General features: G+C 57.2%; 4 protein-coding genes across 7 annotated transcripts; 1 reads left to right on the top strand and 3 right to left on the bottom strand.

The window, feature by feature from the left end:
* Window positions 1–30: 30 nt before the first annotated feature.
* Window positions 31–4,512, bottom strand: ZMYND10 (zinc finger MYND-type containing 10). 2 transcript variants are annotated; one of them, XM_028124467.2, is made up of 12 exons: window positions 4,229–4,512; window positions 3,869–3,977; window positions 2,830–2,946; window positions 2,656–2,709; window positions 2,397–2,534; window positions 2,204–2,292; window positions 2,016–2,116; window positions 1,500–1,672; window positions 1,143–1,268; window positions 939–1,060; window positions 693–818; window positions 31–595 (listed from the first exon to the last, which is right to left on the bottom strand). In XM_028124467.2, the coding sequence occupies exons 1-12, from the start codon at window positions 4,318–4,320 to the stop codon at window positions 520–522; spliced, it is 1,323 nt and encodes a 440-aa protein (XP_027980268.1). In that variant the 5' UTR covers window positions 4,321–4,512; the 3' UTR covers window positions 31–519. The 2 variants fall into 2 exon arrangements, with proteins under 2 accessions (XP_027980268.1, XP_027980270.1); XM_028124469.2 differs by lacking the exon at window positions 3,869–3,977 and having other exon boundaries at window positions 4,229–4,297.
* Window positions 4,513–5,408: 896 nt separating this feature from the next.
* Window positions 5,409–8,842, bottom strand: NPRL2 (NPR2 like, GATOR1 complex subunit). The gene is made up of 11 exons (XM_028124383.2): window positions 8,617–8,842; window positions 7,978–8,069; window positions 7,707–7,875; window positions 7,459–7,567; window positions 6,850–6,986; window positions 6,666–6,763; window positions 6,510–6,546; window positions 6,297–6,390; window positions 6,105–6,222; window positions 5,687–5,829; window positions 5,409–5,601 (listed from the first exon to the last, which is right to left on the bottom strand). Exons 1-11 carry the CDS (start codon window positions 8,692–8,694, stop codon window positions 5,534–5,536), a joined length of 1,143 nt encoding a protein of 380 aa, XP_027980184.1. The 5' UTR covers window positions 8,695–8,842; the 3' UTR covers window positions 5,409–5,533.
* A 70-nt stretch (window positions 8,843–8,912) lies between these two features.
* CYB561D2 (cytochrome b561 family member D2) lies at window positions 8,913–11,808 on the top strand. Of its 3 annotated transcripts, none has more exons than XM_028124387.2 (4): window positions 8,913–9,001; window positions 9,433–9,584; window positions 10,042–10,079; window positions 10,978–11,808. In XM_028124387.2, the coding sequence occupies exons 2-4, from the start codon at window positions 9,458–9,460 to the stop codon at window positions 11,479–11,481; spliced, it is 669 nt and encodes a 222-aa protein (XP_027980188.1). In that variant the 5' UTR covers window positions 8,913–9,001; window positions 9,433–9,457; the 3' UTR covers window positions 11,482–11,808. The 3 variants fall into 3 exon arrangements, with proteins under 3 accessions (XP_027980188.1, XP_027980186.1, XP_027980187.1); XM_028124385.2 differs by having other exon boundaries at window positions 8,925–9,308; XM_028124386.2 differs by having other exon boundaries at window positions 8,931–9,017.
* A 638-nt stretch (window positions 11,809–12,446) lies between these two features.
* TMEM115 (transmembrane protein 115) lies at window positions 12,447–17,195 on the bottom strand. The gene is made up of 2 exons (XM_028124384.2): window positions 15,864–17,195; window positions 12,447–13,229 (listed from the first exon to the last, which is right to left on the bottom strand). The coding sequence occupies exons 1-2, from the start codon at window positions 16,712–16,714 to the stop codon at window positions 13,025–13,027; spliced, it is 1,056 nt and encodes a 351-aa protein (XP_027980185.1). The 5' UTR covers window positions 16,715–17,195; the 3' UTR covers window positions 12,447–13,024.

Below are 17,195 nucleotides of genomic sequence, written 5' to 3'. Positions count from 1 at the left end.
GGGCAGGGCGGCGGGAGAGAGACGGGGCGAGCAGCGCAATGGAAACCCGGGCGCCCGGGCTGTGTGGGCCCGCAGGCGGAGTCGGGTGGCGAGCGCGTGGGGTGGGGGGCGCTCTCGCAGAGTCCCGGCCCTCCCTTTGCTTTTCTCCCTGCATCCCGGGAGCATCCCTCCTGCTGACGACACCACAACCACGAAGGGCCACTCGGAGACAGGCTGTTTCTAGAGGCTAGCTTTACTGTGCTAGAGGAACAGGGTCCCCACATCCGGCCCTTGTCTTTGCCCCCGCCCAGGCCTCCTGCTCCAGCTTGCTGAGGCAGCGCCCTCAGCCTACCCGCTGGGTAGGGCAGGAAGCGGGGAGCCCTTTGCTGGGGAAGATGGGTCAGCAGCTCACTGTGCTCGCTGTGCTCACCACCTGGGAGGCTGGGGCTCTGGCAGAGGCTAGGCTGAGATCCTGAGGTTCAAGGGCACACTCTGGGTGGGTTGTACAGCATGGGTGGTTGGCCCTCACAGCTGCAGCCTTCACTTGGCTCTGTCACCTTGAGCTGCCGGGACACAAGCCTTTCCATGCTTCTCCCAGTGCTTGACTTGGCACTCCCTGCAGGCAGACGGGCTGGTGAGCATGCAGTGCTTGCGGGGCTGGGGGAGGGTATGGAAGTGGGGCTTAGGGGTCCAGGGTCCTAGGATACCCTCACCTGCAGCAATACCATTCATTCTGGCACCGTGAGCAGCGTTTGGAGGCCTCTGCACTGCAGAAGGCACAGCGGGGCCGCTCTGGAGTTACTGCCTCTAGGACGTCCAGCCTGTAGGTCTCAGCCCATCTAGGAAAGGGGTCAGGAGAGCCTGGCTGGGCCTGACCGGTGGGGGCACAAGAGCACCCCTGCCTGTGTCCATGCCTTCTGCATCCCTCCCACCCCTTCTGCCCACTCAGCAGGCTTCACCTTCTTGCCTGCAGCCGCAAGTCCTGCTCTGAGGGGCTGAATATGTGCCTCAGCTGGTGCTTGGCAATCGCCTGCCACTTGCCTCTGTTGTCTCTCTCTAGCCGCTCCCAGATTTCTGGGATCTGAGGGAGAAAAGTGGAAAGCGCCAGAGAGGAGCTGGCAAAGTGGACAGTGGTCCTGAGCAACTGACGTCCTAGTACCTACCTGCTCCAACACCAGGTCCTTCTTAGGGAGCTGCGTTTCAGTCAGGGCCAGGTGGGCCAGGAAACCCTGCAGGTCTGCCAGGTTGGGCAGCTGGTCAAGCAGTATGTCTGTGAGGAAGGCCCGAAGCTGCAAAGGAGTCCAGGGAAGGCCAGTGTGAAGTGGTGCTGACCAGAGGAGGCCTGCGCTGGGCTAGGCTGGGCTGAGGTGCCTGTGGGGACCATGTCCCACTAGCTGCTGCAACACCTGAGGTTCAGGGTCTAGAAAGAGGACTGGGGCTGAGGTAGGTGGGCAGTGATTAAACAGCAGGGCTGGGCTGGGGTGGGAGGGGGTGGCGCTGGTGCAGGAGGAGTTCCCCACCTTGAGTAGCTGTCCCTTGGCAAAGCTGGTGAGGCAGTAGCGAGCCCGGGCTTCAGGGTTTAGTAGCAGGTTGTACAGAGCGATCCACACCTGCCCATCCAGCTTGCTCAGCTTTTGCTGCTCCGAGGGGGCCACTGTCTGCCAACGGCCACCCTCAAATTGCTGCAGCTTGCCTGGAGAGAGGAGCCAGCACACTAGGGGCAGGTGTGCGCACTCTTGCAGTCAGCCCACTGCAGCTGCATGGGCTGGAGTACTGACCACTGCCCGGGCGCAGGACTTGCCCAGGCTGGGGTGCTGCTTGCTCCAGAGCAGGGGGAGTCCTTAGTAGTGGACACAAAGGCCTTCCCTAATGCAGAGCCCAGGTCCAAGCCCATCTTGCGTGAGGCATCCTGGGATCCTCTATGAGCTAGCAGGCAGAGTTTGTCTGCCGGCGTGCAAGCTGCCTGTTCCAATCCATCCTGGAGGATGTCTGGGAAGCAGTGAGCTGGGGCTTGGGCAGGTGGGGGAAGACCTTACCTCCTTCCTGCCGCCTCCAGGGACTGTGTTCCAGCAGTTCCACCAGGAGGCAGGGCAAGTTGTGGGTAGTGAGCATGCGGTTCAAGGTGCTCAAGGAAAGGCTAAGGATGGTGGTGGAGAGAAGTGAGGCTACAGGGCCGGGATCCCAGTCCTCCACCGTGGGTCCCAGGCCTGGCAGGACTGCCCACCTGTCCACACAGTCTGTGATGTAGCGCAGCACCGAAAGGGCCTTCAATGCGATCTCAAACTCCATCAGCTCTGCCTGCTTCTGCAGCTCCTGGGGGGGGGGCACATGGTGCTCAAGCTGGGTCACCCCCTGCCTGCTCAGGCCTCAAGAGAGCCTGGTCTACCCATTGGCACCCCCAGGGAGCCTCAGCCTACCTGTATGGGGGTGCTGTACTGGGACTCCTCCTCCTCAGGAGGGCCACCACGGCCACTCCGGGCCACCAAAAGAGTCAGTTTTCGGTGGCAGTAGTCTACCAGGTCCAAGACAGTGTCCTCTGCTGACTCACACACCTCCTGAGAGGCAGGCAGAGGGGAAACATTCTGTCTCTGATGCTCTCCCCACACAACCACAACCCCCCTTCCCTGTCAGGCCCTAGCCTGGGGCAACGGCTGGTGGACAGGGCTGATGCCTCACCTTGTGGAAGAACACTGTTTCCAGAAGGTTGATGATGGAGGCCTCGTGGTGTAGCTGTCAGATAAAGAGAACAGGGCCCAGAGCTGCTGAAGGAAGGATGGGATTACTAGCTCTCTTCTCAAATCCAGAGCCCTCTAAAGGCACGGGCAGGGTGTGAGCAGGGGCCCAGCTCACCACCATGTATATGGGAAAAGTGTTCTGGGGCTTGAAGTCCTCCAGCCTGCACAGCACAGGGAACACCTTCTGCTTCCACATCTCCACTGCGATCAGCTCCTCCACCAGCGTTGGGATCTTTGAGGGGGAGGGGAAAGGACAGGGATGAAGTAGGCCTACGTTGGCCTGGCAACCCATCCATCCCTGGCTCAGCCCTGTCTGACTCTCCTCAAACTCCCCTGGGTCCCTAGGTTCTCTCCATAGGCACCTTCCCAACCTCTCTCCTGCACCTTAGACCTTCATTTCTAGTTGCCCTCAATATCTCTGTGGGGACATTCCCCATGCTTCCTGTAACTGGCTCTTGCCTTGTCCTTAGGCTGCCTTGCTCCCCCCTACATCTACGCCCTTCTCCCCTCTGTCCGCATCCAGGTGTTCCTCTCAGGCTAGCTCTCGTGCTCATGCCCTCCCTCTTGTCTCTGTCATCTGGTCTTCCAAGGTTCTCATGTGCCTTGACCTCATCTTTATTCCTCAGGGCCCTGCACAATTTCCTAGTCCTCTCCCACCCTCCAGTAGGGGGCTCCACCTTTTCTTTGCAAAGGGACCCTTTTGTTAAGTGATATCTCAGGTCATTTATTTGAGCCACTTCCTGGCTCATGTTCCAGCCGGGCTGATCTCTGGTTTCTTACTCCTCTCTCAAGTTAGGAAGGCTGCCTCCTTCCATGCCAAAGTCCCACCCCCACTTCAGTGAGGGCCCCCTCTCGCCTGACAGTCTATTCAAGGATGTCTTTAGAACGTGGGCCCTCACCCCACAGCCTAAGTTGTTGTATGATCCATGACTATCTCCCAAATCAACCCACGCCTCACACTTGGCCTGGTATGCCAGGGTCCTGTCCAAAAGGGGTGAAAAATCAAATGTGTAGCACACTTCTCTCTTTTCCCTTGGGGAAGATAAGTGTACCACCCAGAAGGAAGTGAAGGCACCCAAGGTGCTCCTGAGAAGGACAGTGGTGGGGTGGGAGGTGGTGAGAAGGCAGGAACCCTGCCTGTGACCCCAGAATACCTTCCCATGGGTGACCAGCAGCTCCTGGATGGGCTCCCCCTGGCTGGCTGTAGCATCAAGGATAGCCTGCATGTTCAGCTTCTCCAGGTTCTCATGCTGCTGGTTCCACCTGCCCCAGAGAGCGGAGGTGTATGTGCATTTGAGTGCTCATGTGTGCAGTAGGAGTGGGGTGCGGGCTGGGTCCTATTGAAGCCTAACTTGATCTTGAGCGGCCAGAGGGGGCTCAGGGCCATATACCCCCCAACTCGGAGAGCTTTGTCTCCTCACCTGGGGGCTCCTCCACACTGGGCACCCTCTCTCCCATGTCAGGCCCATACTCCTCCATTCAAGGGCTCTGACCCTTGGACCCAGCTGCCTCACCCTCCGGAGCCCATCTCGCGCAGCGGGAAGCTGCGCAGCCCCCGCACCAGCACGTCAGCCTCCCCCGGCAGTAGCAGCTCCAGGTCGCCCATGTTGTGGCCGCAGACAGAGCGGGAAGGCGGGGCTCAGCTGACCCCGGACAGCAGCCGGCGCTGAGGTGGGGCTGCTGAAACTCTCGGGGACGAAGGTCTCCCGCGGGGGTCCAGGTCTTGGACACTGCCGTTGCCGAGCGGTTGGGGCGCGTGGGTCCTCGCCGTCATGGAGACGGTTAGCTCGGCGCCTGCGCAGTTGCGGCCCGCACAGGCTCCGGCCCCGCCCCCGGCCGCCTTGCCTTCCCGGCGGTGGGTAACAACACTCTTTGGACTCCCAGAACTTTCTCCCTCACCTCCGACTGCGGCTCAAGGGTCTGCCCTGAGTGCCAGTCGGACGTCAAGTCGACCCGCACAGGGATAAGGCCACCCTGCCCCCACCAGCTCTTCCAGCAGCGGCTTCACCTCGGCCGTACGGATGCTCCTCTCCGTGGCTTCCTCGCCCCAGTGTCTCGCGCCCGGCTCCACCTGTTGGCTCAACGCCCCCCCCCCCCGCCCCCAAGTACTGCGCAGGGCTCCTTCTTTTTAGCCTAGCAGGCTGCCATCACCTCTTACGAGGTAACTGCTGTAGTCTTTTCCTGGGTGACTCTATGGCTGCTTCTAGCCCTCGAAATAGTATGTCCCAAAGCAGCTTACCAGGAACTCTGCAGTATCAGGCTCTTGCCCCCTCAGTACCTCGGGACTTCCATTTCTTGCCCCCTCCCCATTGCTTCCTATGTTCCAGCCCCGTGGGCTCTCTTGGGTTCCTCATGCATCCTAAAGCTGTTTTTGCTTTAGGGCTTCTGCACCTGTTCCCTCTGCCTGGAATACTCTTCTTCCTTCAAGCCTGAACTGAGGCTGAAGTTCAGGTCACCTCAGCGAGGCCTTCCTTACCCAATTAATCCAATTAATCCAGAACAGCCCCAACTCCCACCCCAAGTCATCATCAGCTTCCTCATTGCTTTTCTGGCTATTTCAATTAATAATCAGCGGGCACATTTACTTGTCCATAGTCAGTCCTGCCCACCAGATGGCGCACCAGGGCACCAGGACCACGGTTATTTCACTGCCAGTTCTCTGGTGGCTGGATCAGAGGCGGTACTCAATAAACGTTAAGTTGAAATGGATGATTTTATTTACAGAAGTGAGGGTCACCCTGAGACAATATGGACTAGTCTACCAGTCTAGCCCTCATGCACCAGGGAGTGCTTAGCAGGAGAGAGAGCCCCCACCAGCCTCACTTCCAGCAGATGATGATGTTGGGGTCATTTTCCAGCCGTTCATCAAGCTCGTGGTAGCTCATGCCTGTTTGGGACAGTGCAGGTGAGGTGAGCAGTCTTGGATTGGCCACCTGCCCTGACCCCACCCCAGCTGCACTGCCTGTCTCCACCTGTCTTGCAACAGATCTCATCATAGCTGTGGCAGCCTGTGTAAAGCCGGGCAGGGTGGCTCCGCTCCTCCCGAGACACCCGCACAGGGTACTTCTGTAGTCGGCGGATGAGGTTCTTCATAAGCCCAAACTGGATCAGCTTCCTGGGGTGGGGTTGAGGGAGAGAGGGGTGATGCCCTGGCCAGGCCTTCCTCCAGCCAGGCCAACCCTTTCCTGCAGTCTCCCTTCTGATTTTGTCTCACTGACCAGGCTGGCCTCCAAACCCATCACCACCAGAAAGCCTGCCTAGACTAGTAGTGCCACATGATTCTGCTCACTGGGAATCTCCTGCTTCCTCTCTAACCTTAGGCTCCAGAGAGATGTAGAGTGTATCTGCTTTCAGGCAAACCCCTCATGCCCCTGGGAATCCCCTTCTGACCGTTCATCAACGCGCTGCAGCTGCTGGGGGTGGCGGCCAATGAGGTCTCTCACAGTCGTGCCAGGGCTCAGGCTGCAGTACAGCTGGAACACATCCCGGAGACTGGCCCTCTTGTGCCCTGTGGGCACCAGGGGTCAGCTCTGCAGGTGGCCCTGCCCTCCCCAAGATGGCCCCCCCAAAGCCCACCACTACCTTGTTTGGTCACATAAGATAAACACGCCTCTTGCAGGGACTTGTCATCTACCAGGTCCTGGACCTTGGGTGTCGGGCAGTACACGTTGGAATACTGGAGGGTAGGTAGGAGGCACAGGGGCCTGAGTGAGGGGCTTGGAAGTCTGACACCACCCCAGTCTGGCCAAGCCACGTAACTCACTCTCTGTTTAACCAGACCCCAGACTCACCTACCTGGAGGATGGACACCAGTGTCACAACGCCATAATACCTGGGGGAGATAATGTGCTCAGCTTCTGGGGGCCATGCCTTCCCACCTTCACACTCAGGGTCCTGGGGCTCTTCCCTGGCTAGCAACCCTGTCCCAAGTGTGACTGCTGCTCCACTCACAGCAAGTTCTGGATGGCGATGCGCACCAGGTTTAGCTCCACATCTGCCTCGGCTGAGATCTTCTGCACATGGCGGAAGCCATCAATATAGGGCAGGATCTGGACAGGGCAGGGTCAGTAGGGGTGGGATGAGGCCAGAGCTGTGGCCAGCCCTAGGTGATGATCCCCAGGGAGGGAGAGCACACCTGTTGTGTGGTGAGGTCCCACTGTGAGTTGAAGAAGTCTTCCTTGTCCTTGGTAAAGACAGGCACATCATACTCCTGTGCCACAGGAGGGTCAGGCCGCTGCTCAATCACCTTCAAGTGGATGGTGTTGGACTCATCTGCAGAGGCCCCACCCATATCTTCAGTATCATCTCTTTCAAGAGGCCCTCAATTACCCTCCAGTCCTCCCAGCAACTCTTGAGGCAGGTGGGTGGCCCTGGGTAGGGCCAATCTCCTCCAACCCCCGCTTTTCTTAAGCTCTCTGTCCAATGTGGGGCTTGAACTCACGACCTCAAGATCGAGACTCACATACTCTACTGACTGAGCCAGCCAGGAGCCCCCAATCTTCCCCTTTTATGGAGCAAGAGACAGGTCCGGAGAGGGAAGGGAACATACCCATGGAACATGGAGAGTTCTTCTGGCCTCCACATCTCAAATCCCAACATGCACTGGACCCTGGACATCATTAACCCAGCTCATTGGGCCACCAATTTGTTCATGAGTCTTGTCCATGGCTGGGCTTGCCTTTCCCTTGCCATGTTCCTATCCCTCCTCTACCCCTCTGCTGTCCTTGCAAAGGTTGGGCCATACCGATGGGCAGAGTGCACCGGCCTGAGGCATTTAGCTCCTCCAGCAAGATGGTCATGATGGGCACCAACTTCTGCTTGCTCTCCTCCGTCGACACGAAGCTGCTCTCTAGCTGGATGGAGCATGGACAACATGGTGGGCACACCCCAGGACCCCTGGCTGGCATCCTGCCCTGGCAGATACCCAGGTCTGGAGGGCTTTGGAAACATTTGTCTGCCTGCCCCTCCACTCAAGCCCATCATGTTGCAGACCTCCAGTGTGGTCAGGTAGCCAGCCAGCTTTTTGACGATGGGCTCAAGGGCACAGGTCTTGGCCTGGGCATCACACACAAAGCCTAGGTTGAAAAGCAGGGCATTGCGGCTGTACTTCTTGTGTTCAATGCACACAGGGCAGCCGATCAGTTTCTTCTCCATGGCTGTGCTGGATGGGGGGGAACAGGTGGGAGCAAAGTCAGGCTCCTTCTGCCCCCAAGCTTGTCCACTCCTCGGGGGACATTCCCTCCCTTCCCCACTAGGGCCTCACACAGTGATGAGCTTGTTCTGCAGCTCTGGCTTGGTGATGATGTACACCTGGACTGTGTCAAACAGCTCCCGGGAGATGAAATCTTCAGGGACCTGGGGAGGGGTGTGGCAAGAGTCCCCTTAGTGGACCTTGGGACTAGGCAGAGTATACTGGGTGACCCCCAAGGTCTAAGCCCTGTTGTCCAGTGTTTCTCCTCTCTCCCATCCACCCAGACCTGCTACTACTTCGTGTTTCCAAACACATGCCATGTTTTCATCTGCCTCCTGGCTTTTGCATATGCTGTTTCCCCTACCTGGCACACTCTCTCCTCCTCCATCTAAATTCCTAGGCATCCAGGAATACTATTGGACCGCACACCCCCGCCTCTCTTGGGACCTTGAACCTTCCCTGGGTCTCCACAGCCCGATTTCCCACAATCACTGCCTATGAGATGTTTGCCCCGACACACCGGGAGCTTGGGACCTGGGTCTGAGTATCCTCTCGGTTCACGATTCTCCGCGAATGAAGGAGTGGTATGCCTGCGTGCAGCATGGGGCACGGGAATCCACCGCTTCCAGGCAGCTTCCTCAGCTTCCAGGAGCGTCCCTCTCCCACCACCCTCACCACCCCAGCCCCCGGCCCCGCGAGCCCGGATGGCACCTGATAGGTGATCTTGGGTCCCAGCGTGGGGTGGAACTCGCTGAAGAATATGCATTCGATGCGGCAGCCGCTGCCCATGGCGCTAGCAGGGCCCAGGTCTGTAGTGCCTGGCGCCTGGACCCCTGCAAACACCGTCGGAAACAGCCCTCAGGCCTGGATCGCCAGGTCAAGCACGCCTGCGCACTCACACACCCGTAAGCTGTCTGCTTAACAGCGCCTGCGCAGAGCGACTGAGAGGTGTGGCTGGGGGTGGGGGAGTTTGTCTCGGGAAGTCCCGGCTGGGTGGACGTCGCACCCGGAAGTGAAGCGGCTCCGCGACGGAGCGGCAGCGCGCGCGGCAGTGTCCCAAGTATCCCGCTTTCTCGGGAGGAAACCACCGCATCGGGTCAGCGCTGAGGCAGGCGAGTCCCTAGCGTGTAGGGGCAGCATGCCAGCGGCACGTGGGGAGACTGTACGCGAAGGGATTCAGGCTGTAATTTGATACGCAGACGGGAACTACAATACCCGTAGTGCCTCACGCCCTTCTAGCTGGCGCTCCCGCGCGGCGACGGCGTGATGCACGCTGGGATTTGTAGTCTATTACACGGCCTTGCGCATCCTACCTGGAAGGTGGGCCAGTGATCAGTGCCAGTTCAGATGCGGGTACAGGCCGACAGGCCGCCGGTCTTCGACTATTCCTGCTGCCTGTGTTGGTACTGCCCCTTCCTACCTTAACTTCTTGGAAGAGAGTGGCATTCCTGCCCTGCAACTTTTGCTCCAGTGAGAGGAGTGGACAGCAGGCACCTGAGACCCTTGCTCATTCTACTATGCTTTCAGGCTACAGCCATTGGCCTGGTTGACCATGGCCCTTTCTGTGGAGACCGAGTCGCACATCTACAGAGCTCTGCGCACTGCCTCTGGGGCTGCTGCCCACCTTGTGGCCCTGGGTTTTACCATCTTTGTGGCTGTGCTTGCCAGGCCTGGCTCCAGTAAGTAGAATTCATAGTTGACTTCTGGGAAGGAAAGCGGCCCTTCTCCTGGGGAGCAGGAGCAATAGGAGGCCTTGGGCCTGACTCCCAGGAAAGGCTTGCCTGGCTGGGGGACATCCTATGCTGGAGGGATGAGTGGGGAGGAGGTGAGTGTGGGGGCTCTACCAGTTGGGCTAGAGTACCTGGCTTCTCTTTCCTTGTCTTGGTGTTCCACTTGGCTGCCTTTGGTGAGGTGCTAGAAGGAGGGAGGACTGCCAGAGTGGCAAAGCATGGCCTCTGCCCCAGGGAGGGACCAGGAAGCAAGGATAGGTAGGGGGTGAGCTTGTTGCAGTAAGAGGGACTAGCATTTTGGCAGTGCTTCCTTGGGTGAGGGGCAGCTCATTTTCCTCACCCTGTGGGGATTGGTGTGGCTGGGTTCTTCTTGCCTCAGCCTCACAGAATCTCGTTTTCATTCCAGGTCTGTTCTCCTGGCACCCCACGCTTATGTCTCTGGCTGTAAGTAGCGCCCTGGCCAGCTCTTAGGGGTGGGAGGGAGCATAGGTACGGGTGGTAGTCCTGACAGCCTCTGAATCCTTATGGACACTTAATATCTCTTTAGAGGGATGGAATGCGGGATTGGAGGAGTTGCATGCTCCACCTCCTGCCCCGCGGTATATATCCCAGACGTGAACCACAGTGTTCAAAACCCAGGGCAAATCGGTCTAAGCACAAAATGAGACTTCACCCACCTCCAGGCAGGAAGCTTAGAAAATGCATTTGGGTGGGTGCCTGGGTGGCTCAGTTGGTTAAGCGACTGCCTTCGGCTCAGGTCATGATCCTGGAGTCCCAGGATCGAGTCCCACATCGGGCTCCCTGCTCAGCAGGGAGTCTGCTTCTCCCTCTGACCTTCTTCCCTCTCATGCTGTCTCTCTACCATTCTCTCTCTCTCTCAATAAATAAAAAAAAAAGAAAATGCATTTGGGTGTACCTGTGTCCCCTTTTACCTGAATTTATAGTGATGCATCGAATTTTCCCTGAAACAGTGCACCCATGTGGCCAGCTCTTGCCAAGAAATTGTATCCAGTCCCGTGTCAGGGAAACAAAGCCTGTGAATCATTTATGACTGCCACGTCTCAAACCTAGTATTTGCTGGGTAATATAGCAGAGATGACGTTTCACAATATCACCTAGGAAGGAGTGTGGAGAGGTACACACTTCTCGCCAGTTACTCAGGTTAGATGTTCTGTCCTTGAGAGTTCCTCACTCTTGCCCCACCCAAATGGATACTCTTGTGATGAGAGAATGAAGAGGGGGACTCTGCCCAGAGTGGCTGGAAGTTTAGAAAGTTATCTAAATCTCTTTTTCCTTCTGCTGGGCAGCACCCTGACTTTGTTTCCCGTCCCTTTCTCCCCAGTTCTCCTTCCTGATGACCGAGGCACTGCTGGTGTTCTCTCCGGAGAGTTCGCTGCTGCGCTCCCTCTCGCGGAAGGGCCGAGCACGCTGCCACTGGGTGCTGCAGCTGCTGGCCCTGCTGTGTGCACTGCTGGGCCTAGGTCTTGTCATCCTCCACAAGGAACAGCTTGGCAAAGCCCACCTGGCCACTTGGCATGGGCGGGCAGGGCTGATAGCTGTGCTGTGGGCAGGCTTACAATGCTTGGGTGGGGTGGGGCTGCTCTACCCTAAACTGCTGCCCCGATGGCCCCTGGCTAAGCTCAAGCTGTACCATGCCACTTCTGGGCTAGTGGGCTACCTTCTGGGTAGTGCCAGCCTCTTGTTGGGCATGTGTTCACTCTGGTTCACTGCCACAGTCACTGGTGGGGTCTGGTATCTGGCTGTGCTGTGCCCTGTCATTACCAGCTTGGTCATCATGAATCAGGTGAGCAACGCCTACCTGTATCGCAAAAGGATCCAGCCATGAGCTCCTGCCAGCCTAGAAGCCTGGATATGCCCCTCAGTGTAGTAGCTGGGGCTGGGACCGCCTGGATTCTCTCAGCCAAGTCATGGGGACACCTCAGGCACTGGGGCCGTGTAGAATAGGAGTCTTGTGTGTGACATTTTTGCTTGCTCCTCATCCTGGAGTGCTTCCCCTTTCCTTCTGTACTGTCCCAGAGGAGCTTATGGATGATGTGTCCAGATGAAGTTGGGGTTGCAAGACTACTTCCCCGGCAACTCAACTCATACTTGTACTGGTATGTCCAGAAATTATAGGAGAGAAAAAAGCAAAATAAAAAAGAATGACTGAAAAGACTGGATGGGAGGAATAGCTTAGAGTTGGGGAACAGTTCTCGCTAATGCTGTCAGCATGAAAAAACAGGCAGCTGGGCAAGATGGGGACGCCTGTCCCTGGCTGCTTACCGAGGGGCTGAAGCTCTCCCAGCACACGAGCTCCTAGGATCTGGCTGCTGAGTGGCCTGTGCCACCAGGGTCCTAGAGCTGTAGGATCAGCTGTGTGTCCTCTCAGTTCCCCAGCTGCCCACTGTGCTGGTGTCTCCAGACTGTGGTGGTTAGATGTAGACAATGACAGGGTGGGAACTCGGGATGGGCTGTTTCCATAGGTGTCAAGCACTGAGAACTCTGTTTTGGGGGTGAGCCATCAATAAGAACAGCTCTTTATGATAGAGGGGCCCTCAACCATCACATCATCTGGGCAGGGCCTCCCTGACTGGGAATCAGAGGGAGAGAAAATGAGGAAGATCTGAAGTGATAGCTCTGGGGAGATTGTTTTAACAGTGGGCATGAGGTGGTAAGGCAAAGTGGAGTAATAGGCTTCTTATTCAGTTGGAGTTGCCATGGAGACCAAGCCCTTGAACCTAAAGTCCCTAACTTTGCAGCTGAACATGATGAGGGGGCTGCACAAGGTGGTCTGACAGAGCCCAGGAGCCATACCTCAAAGAACTGCTTTATTGATACTGCGAGGCTGGGCCTGGCTGCCCACTCAAGTGGTCCTGTAGAAAATACTTGGGAGCTGTGGCTCTTCTGGCCCAGAAGCAACCATAGCCACAGCAGAGGGAATCGGAAATCTTCACATGAACAGAGTCTTTCTGAGGGTGGGCAGGGAATTGCAGCCCTGCACTGGCTGGACCCCCAGAACGTTTTTGGCAAATCCTTGCCTTGGCTCAGGGCTCTTGGCAACCAGTATCAGGCATAAGGGTTGGCCCGGGGGCTGTGGCACCAGTGTCCCTGTAGCCACTTGCTTGGGGTTATCTGCTGAGGTACAGTCTTACCTCAGATGGCCTGGGCTAGCTGATGGTTCAGAGGCCCCATGCCTGGCATAGTGGTTGTCTGGAGTTGGAACCAGGTAGCAAGAGTCCCGGGTAGTGTTGGCGAGAAATAGCAGAAGGCTGTGGAAACCCCCAGCAGGCCTTCTTCCCTCTCCTCAGAGCGGTCAGGTGCCCTGGAGTAGCCAAGAGGTGTCAGGGGGAGCTTGGGAGAGGAGGTGCAACACTCAAGGTGGTCTGGAGTTACAGCTTCGGGGGAGCTGCCTCAAAGGTGATCAGGCTGGATTCTGGGGCAGCCCCCTTTCCTGGGAGTGTGGGGGCCTTGTCTGAGGGTAGCAGGCTATCCACCTTGGCCCCTGCCTCCTCTTCATCGTCGTCCATGCTTGGCCAGACGGACTGGTCCTCCACTCTCTTCAGCCGCTCGTTGAGGGCCTTTAGGGCCAGTTGCCTGGAGCCAGAGGAGATATGACAAGTCACTTGGGGGTTGGACGTGGCTCATGCCCTATATTCTTCCCCCATGAAGCTGACTCTCCCTACCACCCAGACTTCTCTCAGAATCCTGTGTATTCCCCTTCACCACGAAGGGCCCAGGGCTCCCCAGGGACTGGGTAGGGCCCACTCTGCCATCGGAAAGAGGACCCAAAGGCTATATACAGCCTTCCCTTCATAGTCCTGACATCTCCAGGCTAAGAAGGCCAGCAGGGTGTCTGCCAGACTGCCCACCAGGCCAGCTTCAGGAATGATTCTGAGGGTGGTGCCTAAGCATGGGCAGAGCTGGTACCCCAAGGAAGATGGGTAGCAGGGTAAGTCCCTGGGATGTGGGCACTGGTATCGCATCCAAGGAGAGGATTATGATGTCTCTCTCCTTGTTAGGTGTGTTTTGAGTCTCCTGGCAAGGGTCTGAGGGGAATGCTGGAACTCAAGCACCTATCTTGGATCTCAACCTGGGAAGCAGGGCCAACTTGGGTCAGCCCATCCCTCCTAACTGACTTCAATGTTCTTCCCAGAAGAATCCCCACAGCCACCAGGACCTGTGTTAGAGCAGGGACACACCAAGTTCCTACAGAAAGAGAAAGAGGAACAGCTTATGTGTGTAGGACACAGGCCAGAGCCTACTGGTTCCACTGGATAAACCCTTTTGGACTTCACTTTGGGGAGAGGTGGGAAAGTTGACTGGAAGGTGTACACGTGCACTTGGGACCCTAGTCTACCCAGGAGTGGAACACCCATGCTGCCAGCTAATAATACTTCCAATAGTGGTCACAGTGGAAGCCTGATGCCTTAACCTGTCTATGCTCCAAGTAGGGGGGACAGCCTGTGATAGCCTTCCAAGTTCCAGCAGAGAAGCAAAACCTCCAAATGCCAGGGAACATGACAGGAAAGGCAACAAGAATATGGGCACAGAAAACCCTAGCCCAGTTCCACCCTGTGCTCCAGCCTGACACATGGCAGACTGGCATAGACAGGACAGTTCCCTGTGCTACCCAGGCTCCAATCCTGGAGACAGCCTTGTCAATTCTGTCTAAAGCCTGCTAAAATAGAGAGGTAGTGGCATACTAATCACTTGTTCACAAGGGTCAAAGATAGGAAACCCTGCCTCCCAGTACTAGTAGCCCTTTTGGGTTTGGGAGGGGCATTCTGCCAGATGCCCAACTGGTTGGAGTAACAACCACAAGACTATGCCAAGAACCTAGCTCCTGACAACCTTCCCTACCCCAGCTTGCCATTTTCTTGGGCCTGAGCAGAGGTGCTTTGAATCTCCAGCCAACCCTAACAAATCCAAGACTTCTCACTAAAGGCGGAGTCACCACCGGGCCCTGGCTCCACCTGCAGAGCTCTGGGGACAGCTCAGTTTCTGCTAGATCCAGCCTTCTTGGTCCCACTTCCGCCACTGGATAAAGTGAAGACAGACCTCAATCTTTAGAATTCATTAGCCATAGAGACACGAACCATCGGGGCCCACAGTCATGCCTCGCAGCATGCTTTGTGCACTTTTCAACACCCACCGCCTTGGGCCATAGTAATCTGTGGCCCTTCCCCAGGTGGAAACTCCTTCAAGAAAGGGGTGTGTCCCATGCTCACTGCCACAGCCCCAGTGGAGAGTAAGCACAGGGATAACCTTTCAGGTGAATTCATAAAGCTGCCTGCCAAGAATCTATTTCACAGGTGAGCAAAAGTAGAAGCCTTTGACAAACACAGAAAGTAAGAACAGAGCCTGCTCTAGATTTCACTACTAAAGTAACTGCCTCAAAAAAAAAACTTCAACATATAACGTTGGAAATGGAGCTGTGACAACTCTGGTGAGTCTATAGACCTGGCAGAGAGAGAACTGGATTAAAAAAGATCTGCCCTGCCCTGGACAAGATGCATTCAATGAATAATTCCGCTGGGACTGCAGATGGTGCAGATGACTTGGTTTACAGATAATGAAGAAGGTTGCCTCCACTCCCTGTGTGGTCAGCAGGCTCCCGCGGTGGGTCACATGGCCTGTCCCCTGGGTGTGGTGACACATACATGCTGGAAGGATGCGGTGGTAAATCTAGTAATACCCCAAGGTTCCCCCTCAATAAATAAGTGGCAGAGAAGCACAGCATCTGAATTAAGACCCAGGAAGAGGATATGGTTCAGCATTTTGAAATTGGGGTGGCCCAGACCGCCTCGTAAGGAAGGTCTCCTTGTCTGTCCCTCCCTCACTGGGGAAATAGGACAAGCAGGTTGTTTCTGGCTCCCACAGGACCAGTGTCTAGGATTCCAAGATTCTGAGACAAGGCCAGGATTATGTGTCTGGCCCTCCATTAACCCCTCACACAGTACCAAAGGAAACTAGACATTTCTTAGAACTTGTTAAGTGGCCTGGGTGGTGAGAAAGGCATATTGCACTCCTTCATGTTGGAAAGCACTACTGGAGCCCAGCACCTAGTTGCTGAGGTTCTCAAAGCCACAAACTGGATTTTATCTCCTGAGTCTGCCCGAACACCTGACCCTTGGCTGCCAGCCAACACAGCAAGCACAACAGATGGAACGGTACTTGATCAATAAAAACTCTCTTAGCTCAATAAGGTTTTGGAAGACTCCACAGTACCTTCTCCGCTCCGCATCCTGAGGGTCTGTGCCTGGGAGGCTGATGGTGATGGAAGATGGGGCACCTACATCATAGCGCTTCACTGTCTTCTGGCATATCTTTACCTTCACCAGGAGACTGTGCACCAAGTTCGCCAACAGCCCCACCACAGGCTGCAGGATCTCAGGGAAGAAGGTGGCAAAAGCAAAGTGGTCAGCCATGTCCCCTCGACCTCGGCTATGGCGCTGGTAGAAGCGGAGATACACCCAACTGGAGAGCAGCCCAAAGCCATAGGAGGCCAGTGCTGGGCTCTGGAGCAGCGTGGCCAGCCTCAACAGTAGCAGCAGCCCCAGCAGCAGCATGGGCACCACGCTGACGCGCACCTGCGGCACACGCAGGACCACGCAGTCCCCCATGGTTTGCTTGAGTGCCACCAGGACGCCACCTAGGAAGCCCAGGGCTCCGTGGATGCGGATAGTGAAAAGGTAGACCAAGTTGAAGGAAGCCATGTAGGTGAGGAGGTAGGCGAAGGCCCCCAGCAGCCCCACAGACACGTTCACCACTGAGAAGAAGATGAGCAGCTCCAAGGCTCCCCAGAGGGGCTCCAGCAAACGTCCAGCCACCACCACTGTGGCCAGGCTGATGGCCACATCCCACACGTGCTGTTCCATCAGCCCATGGGTGGCCAGGGTCCAGATCCAGAAATTGGGCGGAAAGAGGTAGCCTGGGGTGACCGCCAGGCAGCCCGTGTCCACGGCGAAGGACAGCAGGTAGAGGAAGAGTACTGCCGCGCACAGGGTCTTTACCACCACGCTGGCGCTGGCCAGGATGGCCCCCAAGTGCTGGCGGGCGCCCGGTAGGGCGCGCTGCATCTTCCCGAAGGGCGTCGGCCTGAGAGAAGGGTTTAGTGTGTTAGGGGGGGCCTCCCCGGGGCCTCGTCCCAGTCCGGCCCCGACGGGAGGCCCGGGCCCGGCCTAGTCACTGGCCTATGGCCCCGGTGAAGACTCCACTTCTGGTCGCGTCGGCTCCTGTCCCAAACGGCCGAGCTGGGTCTGGTCGCGGGGCCGGGGCCTAGGCCCCTCGCCGGGGACCTGAGGGAAGGCCCTGGGAGGCTTCCGCACGTCTGCTTGCCGGCCTGCCTGCCCTGTGGGCCCCGCGCCAAGCGGACCGGGCTGGCGTTGATCTCAGGGCTCGGCTTATTCCATCCACTCGGGGGCCCTACGGTCTGCGCGGGCCCAGAGCCTTGTTCTGGGCCCCAGTCAAGTCTCGTCAGCTCCGGCTCGGCCTCGGTCTTGGCTGCGACCGTACCTCCTCCCTTCCCAGGCGCCGACAAACAGCGGTGCTGCGCCTGCG

The sequence above is a fragment of the Eumetopias jubatus genome, unplaced genomic scaffold (genome assembly GCF_037043125.1).
Source record: "Eumetopias jubatus isolate StellerSeaLion01/CBP00866 unplaced genomic scaffold, mEumJub1_p1.0 scaffold_1, whole genome shotgun sequence".
In the NCBI taxonomy this organism is placed as follows: Eukaryota; Metazoa; Chordata; class Mammalia; order Carnivora; family Otariidae; genus Eumetopias; species Eumetopias jubatus.
This window is presented reverse-complemented; position numbering and strand designations above follow the sequence as displayed.